The following is an 11,922-nucleotide window of genomic DNA, read 5'->3' on the forward strand; positions in this document are numbered from 1 at the left end:
TCGATAATGCTTACGGAAAAGGGGAATTTTTCGCGAAACTTGTAGATAAGGGGTTGATCCGGCCTTTTCCGAGTGAGACGGGATGGAAAAGGAGGAGGGGTCCCCTGATATGCGCGGGGGGTTTCCTTGAAGGGCGTAGCAAAAAGTTTCCGTGTTTTCATGCATGGTTGGACAACGTGATCGAGCGAGGCCGTTAGATGAAAAACTGAAGGACCTAAGATATTTCCAGTGAAAGTTTACTCAACTCGATTATGTACAATAGGCACGGTTCGATCTAATATTCACTTGCGGTAGTTACATAACATAACATGCAATTGAAGATGTTCCGCGGACAGCTCTGTGGAGCCGGGCGATGATTTGGAAATCATCGTCAGGGGTAAAAGAAAACGTAGAATTATGCCTTTGTGATGTCGGCACTAATTCTGAACCGGCAAGGCGAATAAGGTGAAAAGTTTTGTTTTAGTTAAGAACGTTACATTTAGCATCACATGAACTCGATCACGCGACGCAAAGCAATTAGCAGAAATCGGGGATTACCCTTATGAATATTAATCATACTAGGCAGACATCGAGCTTCGGCCGCCACCATGATCATGCTTATTGCTGAAGATGGTACGTTTTCCGCGTTTTCAACGGACTCCCGATTCTTCCTACTTCATAGTTGATAGTACAACGTTTTTCACACAGGCTTGCTGGTCTTGAACTGAAGTTTTGTCAGTTTTGATTTTCTTTTTGGTTACAGCGGCTCGCTTCCTCCAGGTTAGTTTATGTCTGTAGTTTTATCCATCGACGTTTAACTTCGTTAAAATCTTGTTACGGCAGTCAGTTTTGTCTTAAACACATGTGAATGAGTGAAAATATGGTTCCCTTCTCCCCTTGGGTGATCCAGAGTTTCAATGTTGTGCTTTCGGTTTATCAAATATTTTCACGAGCCGAACAACTCTGTGAAACGGTGCATGGTGGGGTAATGTGCCTCATGTACTGTTCAATGGACTACTCCTGTGGCCGGATTGATTCTCACTTGAAGCATAAGCGTAATATAAGCTTATATATTTCTCGTCCGCTGTGTTGTTCCGTCCTTACTTGTGTAAAACGCAAACGACAGAATCGTAACAGATATTATTTTCGAAACGCATCGCGACCAGTCGCAACAGTCGCGTACATGCAGCTGGCACAGAGTCGCATACGTGCAGCTGGCATAAATTTTTCGATTAAATGTCAAATTTACAACCTAGGAAGGTAATCGCTTTTAATTTCTCGGGCAAATTATTTCCTTCTGTGCCTATGTGTAGCCGTGCACGTTATGCTAGATGACAGAGATGATTTAAGGGAGCTGGACTGGTCGACCCGGTGGACATGAATATTTAATTGATTTTGTTCGTCTGGCGTCAATAGCCCCTCAGTGGCCACATCAACACCGTCAACTGTAGTTTGCTTGGGTTAGTCTCTAGTATGCAGTGGACTTTGCGGTCCCAGCAATTCCGCTAACTACAGTTGGTTCTGATCAGACCTGATTAGCCTGTGGATGACGTCAGACTTTGACTGAGTAGTAGTTCGTGACAGCCGTTAGACTGATGTAAACATGGCTGAGTGTAGAATGCTATGTCTGGTTCAAATCTTCATGCTGTAAGCCGTCATCGAAAATTAAGAAGTATGGTCAAACTTGCGAAAACTGCACGAGATGTTTTCGTATGATGCAAATTTTTTTCTGCTTTGCATTGTTTAAATTACTCTTTCCCCCGTGATTTTTTCAAGCTTAGTTTTTCATTTTACATAATTATGTTGATCTCGCATGTGCTACACTGCATTCTGATTGACGTCTCGTTTATAAATTAAGGTCTAACCCGTTCATCCAGCTTGGGTGTTGGTAAGTTAGTTTGTATCGTTTTGGATCATGGATCGGAAGCATGAATTGCCTAGCTATAATATAGTGAGAGTGGAATAGAGAAGTGATCACACTATGGGAATAGCCAACTGAAGTTATCTCTGTCCTGACTTTACCTCTACTGAAACCTAGTAATCTACGTCAAGCAACAGACCGAAATAATTTGGCTCACCCGATTTTTTGCTTTGTTCGTGACGGGTACTCTAAGTAAAAGAGTATTGATACAAGATGGTGAGTTCGATTCTCGTATCCCGTGAATTACCCGGTTCAACATACCATATCCCGAAAACCCCTAATCGGGCCGCAATCGATCCCACTGTTTCAGGAATTCAATGTTTTACCTGCAGCTTGAGATTTTGCGGCAAAATTTTGCAAGTTCGTCGTTAATCCCAATTTCAGTTGTTTCTTTGTCAGTTATGATTTATCACTGTACACGTCCGGCGATGATTTCACGCCAGCCTGTACGAATAAAATCGATCATTTGATTAATTAAAGGAGGGTTTCACGGTTCGGCACATGTCTATTATTTATTCGCCTGTGCACGCTTTTTGGCACAGCCCCAGTTTTCATTGTTTATGAATCAATCGTAAGCAAGTTCCTAATTTCGCATGCAAATAGCCGTAAAATCATCAATCGTAGGATAAATCGTACGGGTCAACACTAAATTCAACTGTCGACAGCGTCGGTAACATCCACTGAAATGTTAATTCTAAGAATTTTGGTCATCCGTCATTCTACCACGACTAACTAGCATTTGATTACTAAATTACATCTGAGTGAAGTTTTTAAAGCGATAACGCTGTTAAGAAGCGCACAAAAGTATTTTGATTTAGAGACATCCGCCGAACCATGAAACCCTCCCTTTAAGCGCTAGCTAGCGCTATGTTTAATATCACAAGTTTTACTCAATATTTTGTAATTCGTTAAAAATTGTCTATAGGTACTTCAAACTGACACTGACAAAGCTCTGTAGATTTCCAAACAACAGCATCAATGGCAAGTGGTCCAATCAAGGCTGCGAGTGAAAGTGACGTCACACCACCTGATGGTGAACCAACGCTGGATTTTGATGAAGACACTTTAAGAGGTAGAGGAAAACGGTAGCCTGGCTGACTGACCAGGGTGGGATGTACGAAATGAATTAAATAAATGAAATGAAATGAAATACTGTACTGTTTTGCCGTTTGCCCGTTACTGGCGCATCAAATTGCTTCATAAACAATGACCTCGGCATGTTTCTTTTTGTCAAATTATCATATAATGGAGTAATGAAACTGCATAATTGTTAACCTCTTGTAACGCTTGTTGCAGCTCGTTCCCATTCTAACATTTTAAAAAATCCTGGTAGGTTATATCATCCTTCATGTAGTTTGTCATTGGTGTCAATGTATTTAATGAATTATACATTACTTTTTCGTTCGTCTAGCAATCGCACGGGTGTACCTAAATGAAGGTAATGATGAACACAGAGGGAAAGATTTTAGCAGAGCCATTTACTTCTACACGGAAGGAATTAATGTGAATTGTAAAGATGAAACTCTCAAAGCCAAACTCTTCAGTAACAGGGCAACAGCACATTTTCATTTGGGTAAGATCATTTGACCTTTTTATTTCGGCATTCTCTTATATTCGCGTTCTCTTGTGTGCCCTCAAAGAGTAATCTTGTTCTATGTGCAAGTTGATGTATTAGGAGTTCCAAAAAGGCCATATTCGTTTTCTCGGTATTGGACTGAAACTAGCTTGCAATGGAGGCTCATGCATGCAGGAGAATATCGTTAAAAAGAGATTAACTCCATTAGCATTTGAGAAGACTCTCCGCGTGCACCTCAGTTGCAAGCTAGCTCCAGTCCAATACGAATATGTTCTATTATTTAATTACTGATAGATATCAGTGCTACTGAGTTACAAACTATGAAAATATTTGTTTTCATGCTTAGGATGTTATCCTGAATCACTGAGTGATGCCAAAGCAGCCCATGAATTAGAGCCAAATTTTGTGAAGACAATTGAGAGAGGTACGATCGTTATCGAAGTGTGTTTTCGGATGAAATAATATATTATGTCGGCAAAACACCAGTCGTTGTTTCCCAACTGCCGCAGAGATTCAACGAATCACGACGACCAAGATGACGACAATGGAGTGGAATGGTGGAGAATAAAATCAGAAAAACAGAAATTGTGCCTGAAGTGGGGACCCAACCCTAATTTCCGCACAACCACGCAAAAAAAAAAAAAAAAAGATTGTTTCGTCGATCGAGTTCCGTTTAAGAAAACATGAATTAAGCCCGTGTACCAAACCTCTATTACCACTCAGTATCATTAGAGCCCGGTATCACACCCGAAAGTCCCAAGCATCTCTCTCGCTTATTGAGTAGAAGTTCAGTATAGATAAGCATTCAATTCTTGACTACATCGAATACATTGTTTCAGGATTCATTTATTTATTTTTTGATTTCTTGAAAAGGAGCGAGTGCCTGTTTTAAGCTGAGTATGTTTGAAGAAGCCATCACTTGGTGTAACAAGGGATTGGCAGTATCCTTTATTTCATATTATTCACACATATTTCTCTTCGATTGTGGCGAAGCAGAATTGCCGGAAAAAAAATGACGCCGTCAAATATTATACTTTATCAGTATCTCACAGTTGAAGGATGGAAAAGGAAAAATGCAGCTATGACACATTCTCTCTCTCTTTTCCACTTCTGTATTTCTTCTATCATTTTAATTTACATACCAGGAATCACTAAGATTAATTGACAATACATTGTAGAAAACGAGAACAGCGACGACAAAGACAGCAATGAGGACGACAATAACAAACAAAAGGAGCAAAAAATAAAGTTTCATTTTCCTAAACTCTTGGAAGATTGACCAGAACAACCAGAGGTTAGTGGACTTGAAGAACGAGTCTGTCGAAGGACAAAGGAAACTTCAAGAAATACGTGTAGTCGAAGGGAACTTGAAGGATGAGTCGGATACCCAAACCGCGACACGAAAGGTAAGCTTGATTTAATTTTTTTTTACTTGAGGAAGGCCAGTTTGAAAATCTAAACCAAAAATGGCTGGCTAGGTATGGAAGTATACACATGACGTCTTGGCAGCCATATTGGTGTTCCAGGACAATGAAACGGCGGCCATACCAAACCAATCCCGTGGGAGTTCAACTCTTTTATTATGTAGACACTTTCTTTTTTTACAAGAAATTTGCATGGCTGCTGGACACGTGAGTGAATACTGTCAGGAATCAGATCGTTTCTTTGTCCCACGCTCGTGAAATGCTGAAAATTTCGTTTTGATCACAACATTGAATTCGTTTAGCATACAGTTGACGCTTTATATCCCCTGTTTGTTCCCACGAACGATTCCAGAAAATGAGGAGGAAGTTATCTAGGAGAAAACAAACAACTTTGTTGTTTCTTCCTCTTCGTTAATCACCAACATTTGACACACCGGTTACCTTGAAGACAACTATGGACTTCAAAACGTTTATTGCTAAAACGTTTTTTTTTTAAATTGATACACAGAAAATCATCAGTTACAAACTATTATTAAAAGATACGAAAATAAGCTACACAAATCAAGTGGTCTACATGATTGCGCGCGTGTAACCTCAAAGAGAAAATGTGGGCTTCGACTTTCTTTTTGAAAACCCCCAAAGAATTACTAAGATCCTGAGGCAGAGAATTTCATAAGGCGACACCGCTAGAGGAGAGACTGCACCAATATAAGCTGTATTTCCTTATCTTTAGTCGTACTATGACGTCAGTCTGTTGAAGCTTGCATTGACTCTTGCATTCAATCTATAGAAATGCGTTCGAGCAAAAGGAGCGGGATACCTTTTAGGGGTTAAAATCTATGGTTTGGTAAGGTGAAATGTATTATCACAAAATCTGAATTTATCAATTTTAATGGACATTTTAGCGATGCCACACAATATCAAAATGTTTTCGTGTTTTTCATATAAACTAAACAACACCTCCTTGCCGAATATATGGCAACTGTAACAAGGATAACACGTCTTTGCAAACATTGCCAAGTTTCATAGCTCTTATGGGTAGTCAGGGTAGGTACTTATATAGAGTCACCGCTTGTTCGCTACAGTGTCAGCGCAGTTGTAACTTTGAGTTACGTTTAGTGTACCGAAATATGACGGCGTACTCAAGAATAGCAATTGTGGATTCTTTTGACTTAGCTGTAGCCTTGAAATAGACGTATAAAAGTATGAATGCTGCTTTCATTTACCAGATCAGTGCCTCATTTCAACAAGCAACAGAAATTTCCAACGAAAGCAAAGATCTGGGGAGTGAAGCCTACGGTGATCTTGGAGATTTCTTTTACAATCTTGGTGACTTCAACAAAGCCATAAACTACTACAACCTATGTGTTGCTTTTGCCAAAGATGTAGGAAACAAGGCTTTAGAAGGGGCTTTGTACTGCAATCTTGGCAATGCTTATAAAGGTCTTGGTGATTTCAAAAGAGCCATAGACTACCACAACCTCTCTCTTAGCATTGCAAAAGAAGTGGGATATAAAGCCGGAGAAGCAGCTGCATATGGCAATCTTGGAAATGCTTTTAACAGTCTTGGCGATTTCAGAAAGGCTATAGATTATCATAGCCGAGATCTCACTATTGTCAAGGAAATGGGTGACAGGGCAGGGGAGAGAGATGCACATGGAAATCTTGGCATTGCTTATTCCAATCTCGGGGATTTCAAGAAAGCCATAGACCACTACAGCGAACGTCTTGGTATCGCCAAAGATCTGGGAGACACATCAGGGGAGAGTGACGCTTGCGCTAATCTCGGGATTGCTTTATACCGTCTCGGAAATTCCAAAGCCGCCATAGAATACTTCAACTGTCATCTTCGTATTGCCAAAGACGTTGGAGACAAAACTGGGGAGGGGGCTGCATATTGTAATCTTGGCAGTGCCTTTTACAGTCTAAGGGATTTCAGAACAGCCATACACTACCATAACCTGCATCTCACTATCGCTAAAGATCTCAAAGACAAGGCTCAGGAAGGACGCGCGTACCGTAATATTGGCCATGATTTTTACGATCTTGGTGATTTCAAACAAGCCAAGGATTACCACAACCGGCACCTTATTATTGCCAAAGAAGTGGGAGATAAAGCTGGGGAAAATAATGCTTATAGCGATCTTGGCAATGCCTCTTGCAGTGTAGGCGATTTTAAAGAAGCCATAGACTACCACAATCTTGCACTGAACATTTCCATAGAACTGGAAGACAAGGCTGGGGAAGGAGCAGCGTATGGCAATCTTGGCAATGCATTTGACGGTCTTGGTGATTTAGAAAAGGCCGTTGAGTACCACAGCCTCCATCTTGGCATTTCTAAAGAACTAAGAGACAAAAAGGGCGAAGGAACCGCGTATGGCAATCTTGGCAATGCTTTTCTAAGACTCGGTGATGTAACAAAGGCCCTAGATAACCACAATCTACAACTTATGGCTGCCAAAGACTTAGGAGACAAATCCGAAGAACAAACCGCGTATAGTAATCTTGGCAATTCTCATCAGTGTCTCGGTAATTTCCAGAAAGCCATAGGTTATCATAATCGTGCTTTAGATATGGCCAAAGAAGCCGGAGACCGAGCTGGTGAAAAAAGGGCATATATCGGTCTTAGCAATGCTCTCCAGCGTCTTGGTGATTTCAAAAAAGCCATGGAATACCTCAACCTTTCTCTAAGTATCAGCAAAGACTTAGGAGACAAGCCTGGAGAGGGAGCTGCCTATTGCAATCTTGGTAATGCTTTTAGCAGTATCGGTGACTTTAAAACGGCCGTAGACTATCTCAAGCGTCAAATTAGCCTTGCCAACGATATTGGGGACAAAGTCGGACAAGGGGCTGCAAATGGAAATATTGGAATTGCTTTGACCAATCTCGGTGACTACGAAGAAGCCACAGACTACTTAAACCGTCAATTTACGATTGCCAAAGATGCGGGACATAAGGGCCAGGAAGGCACTGCATGTGGCAGCCTTGGCAATGTTTATTTCAAACTTGGTGATTTCAAGCAAGCGATGTACTACCATAATCTTCAAAGTGATATTGCCATAGAAGTGGGCGATAAGGCTATGCTAGCTGTCGCACAAAGCTCCCTTGGCAATGATTTTCAAAGCCTTGGTGATTTCAAAAGCGCCATGGAACACCATAACATTGGCCTTAGTATTGCAAAAGAAGTAAATGACGAGTTATTGGAAGGCCAACTCAATCATGCACTAGGCTACAGCTTTGAATTACTCTGCAATTTCCCTGAGGCTGTAAAGCATTACCAGGCAAGTGTACGATTGTTAAACAATGTGAGAAGTCTTCTCCAGTCTCGAGATAGATGGAAAATTAGTTTTCGACAAGAATGCAACATCAGTTACACGAGTTTATGGCGAGTTCTCTTGAAACAAGACAGGATGGCTGAAGCCTTGTTTGCTGCCGAGAGAGGGCGAGCCCAATCTCTTTCTGATCTTTTGAGATTCCAGTATCGTATGGCAATAAGTCCATCGAAGGCGTATGAAAATGAAGAGCACGATGGGGATATGCTCAATTACATTCCATCAAGCACAATTTTTGCAGCTGTTGGTGATGGTACGATAAATTTATGGGTCCTGTTTGAAGAAAGGAAAGTTCATTTTAGGCAAAAGGAACTTGACGATCCCTTTGCATTGGATGATACAAATGCCTCTTTGATCTCGTTAATTAAAACTGCTCACCGAAACATCCGTGTTGGTCAAGTTGGTGAGGTAATCCCAGACTCTTCCTCGGGAGAGGATAGTTCTTTGAGCACTTTGTACACAATCCTCATCAAACCAATTGAAGACCTGGTTCAAGGTGACGAGCTGATCATTGTCCCGGATGGTCCACTTTGGTTAGCTCCTTATGCTGCATTCCTGGGCAATGATTCCAGGTATCTTTGCGAATCCTTTCGAATCCGACTGATTCCTTCGCTGACCAGTATGAAAATGATCATGGACTGCTCAAGCGAATACCACAGTAACAGAGGTGCATTACTTGTGGGAGATCCGTGGGTAGAGGAAGTTACTAACAGGAAAGGAAAGAAACTGTTAAAACAACTCCAATTTGCGAAACAAGAAGTTGAAATGATTGGGCAGATTCTCAACGTAAAGCCTCTCACAGGGAAAGACGCAACAAAGAGTGAGGTCTTAAAAGGACTAAACTCAGTTGCTTTGGTTCACTTTGCAGCTCATGGGCGCATGGAAACTGGTGAAATAGCCCTAACTCCCGACCCGAAGCGAGCATCCCGAATCCCCACAGAGGAAGATTATATTTTGACAATAGCAGATGTGCTGAGTGTTCAAATGCGAGCAAGACTGGTTGTGCTTAGTTGTTGTCACAGTGGTCAAGGAGAGATCAAAGCTGAAGGCGTGGTCGGTATTGCACGTGCCTTTATGGGTGCTGGCGCTCGTTCCGTTCTGGTCTCACTCTGGGCGATCGATGATGAGGCCACGCTAGAGTTTATGAGAAGTTTCTATCATCGCCTTGTGGAAGGGAGAAGTGCAAGCGAGTCCCTAAAACTGGCCATGAAATGTCTCAGAGAGTCTGAAAAGTACAGTGATGTAAAATACTGGGCGCCTTTTGTACTTGTTGGTGATGACGTCACTCTGGAATTTGATGAAAAGGAATGAAACATTTATTTGATTGTGAGTATTGTGAGCTGAATCCATGCTTCTTCCCACTAATTTAAGGGCGAGATTTTAGGATTAAGTAAATTTAAGACTGCCAAGCCTAGGGTAAGTCATGACGTCAAAAATTGGATTGACTGGAATCGATAAGTAATCTTGTGTCTTTTTTTTTATCGATAGTCATAGCGTTTGTAGATCCCATTTATCACTGCAGACGATGTTCAAGAGTGACTCAGTCTTTTATCCTATTCAGGCCACAGGTTGTTTTAGTTACGGACCAAGGGGTAGGGGGAGGGGTTGTCCCCATCAATTCAGGAGTGATAAAATAATTTAGAAATGCTTAAATTACGGCAAAAAATAATTAAACATTTGGACAACCCAAACAACTGGTCAATATATAGTCAAGTAATTTTCTCAGTGAACGTCTGATAGTAAGTCACTTCCTAGAGTAACACTTCTTAAGATGAACAAATGCTAAGGGGTGCTTTATTAAAAGCATATTGTTAAAAATTTGTATTGCCTCAAACTAAACTACTTTGACGGTGGCCACCATTGCTGTCTTCATCCAGGAACATTGCACTTGTTTACAATCTTTGTGGATTGATTTTACTATAACTTGAATGACTCCTGTTGTTAGTCTTGAAGAAAAGAATTCATAAGCCAGTTTTACAAGTTTTGAAACACAAGGCGAAGTAAAGCACTCTGATAAATTTGATTGGGGTTTTACAGACGATTTATTGGCATTTAGCTCAGGGTTACATAACACGAAAATATGAGGCCTCAATATGCTAATCTAATGCAGGCATCCTCCCAACATTTTCTGTCAGGTTACGCTGGCAATTTACCGATAACCATTGATGAGTGCGGGTGGAAACAGACACTGTGAAATTAAAGTGGTAACTTGATCCCAATGCTCCAAATGGTCGAACCCAAACCACTCGATACGGAGTTGAATTCAGCGCGTTACCATCACGCTACCAGTTATTCCACAAGTCTTTTGTATAGTATCAATTTTCAAAGCTTTTAGATTTTGTCTATTTTATATTTATCTCAGCAGTTAATTAATAAAAAAATATATATAAGCAAATAATCCAAAAATTACCAAAGGTTCCTTTCTAAATTAACCTATTGGTTGTTTTTTTTCTTGTTTTTGTTTTCCAGAGGCCTGTATTTACGAGTCTTGTTCGCATCAATTTATGAATACGTGACATGAAAGTAATACCTCGTCAATGAGCTTCACAGTTGTCATCAGAGCTGTTGAATCTGGACTGGACTGTTTGTTCGACTAACCAATAACTTCACTCTTTCACAGCTTCAGGGCACTCAGTGTATATACCGTAAACTTGCGAACCCCGAAAGCAACGTCAAAAAGTTGTGGCCGCTAATAAATTCTGAAAGTAGTGGCCTTCCACCCCCCCCCCCCCCCCCCTTCATGGCGACATTTAGTTACGAGTTCAGATTTTTTGCTTAGTAAGGAAACAGCGAGCGGTCAAGATGCACAGATTTCACATAGACACAGATTGTAAGAGGAAGGATTGATTATCGCTTAGTGCGTGAAAGTCAAGTTACATTTACTCCCTGTCTTTATATTGTTATTTTACTCTGCATGTTATTCGTAGAGCACTCTCAGGATAAGTGAAACAAGTTATTCATTAATTGTTTATCCGTTTATAAGAAATAGTATACACTGTATTATAGCTCTTGTTAACATCTTATCATTGTTTTTGTTTTTTTTGCTAGCCAGTCAAAGCGCATTAAAATTGCTATCAGAATGCACGTGGTTCGTACGGGAAAAATCTGGCCCTGGCTATTTCGATGGCGCCAATTTCGCTACTAGAGGACTATTACTAATAGTCCCCTAGTGGCGTAGCCAATCAAAATGCAGGATTTGCATTAGTCCACTAGTTGGGTGATACTAATAGACATTAGAAGCCACCCATTAATTTTGGCGCGATTTTATTGGTTACTTTACGTCACGTGGTGAAAACTCACAGGACAGTTAGCGCGCGATAACCCCCGCCTGCGTCGATATTTGTCCACCGATGGCTTCCGTCGAAGAGAAACACGGTCAGCACAAGAGTTTCAAATTTTCCTTTCTCTTATTTTACATGGAAGGAAACCAAACTCGCTTTGTTGAGTGCAGCGATAGAGACATTAAATAGCTGGTCGCAAATGCTGTTCCGGAAAGTACATCAAGTTTTTGGGTTTTTGATCTAAGGGGCGTTACGATAGTTAATTTCACAGGGCAGCTTGTTAAGTTTTGGTCCAATCACAGTGGAAATTAAGTCAGTTAAACCAATCAAATGTACTTGCTTGTTTTGGTCAATCACGCGCATTCACCATCAGATCACCACTGGCTTTTTTACCATGTTTACGAGCGGT

The 11,922-nt window shown here is 40.9% G+C and overlaps 1 protein-coding gene across 2 annotated transcripts; it reads left to right on the top strand.

Moving 5' to 3' along the window:
* Positions 1 to 75: 75 nt before the first annotated feature.
* LOC110052115 (uncharacterized) lies at positions 76 to 10,955 on the top strand. 2 transcript variants are annotated; one of them, XM_020758243.2, is made up of 8 exons: positions 76 to 759; positions 2,826 to 2,972; positions 3,312 to 3,473; positions 3,823 to 3,900; positions 4,350 to 4,417; positions 4,751 to 4,882; positions 6,130 to 9,558; positions 10,702 to 10,955. In XM_020758243.2, exons 2-7 carry the CDS (start codon positions 2,879 to 2,881, stop codon positions 9,541 to 9,543), a joined length of 3,948 nt encoding a protein of 1,315 aa, XP_020613902.2. In that variant the 5' UTR covers positions 76 to 759; positions 2,826 to 2,878; the 3' UTR covers positions 9,544 to 9,558; positions 10,702 to 10,955. The 2 variants fall into 2 exon arrangements, with proteins under 2 accessions (XP_020613902.2, XP_089136066.1); XM_089279940.1 differs by lacking the exon at positions 10,702 to 10,955 and adding an exon at positions 10,368 to 10,682.
* Positions 10,956 to 11,922: the final 967 nt, after the last annotated feature.

The sequence above is a fragment of the Orbicella faveolata genome, unplaced genomic scaffold (assembly GCF_042242905.1).
Source record: "Orbicella faveolata isolate gen_17 unplaced genomic scaffold, um_ofav_v1 contig_47, whole genome shotgun sequence".
NCBI classification, from domain to species: Eukaryota; Metazoa; Cnidaria; class Anthozoa; order Scleractinia; family Merulinidae; genus Orbicella; species Orbicella faveolata.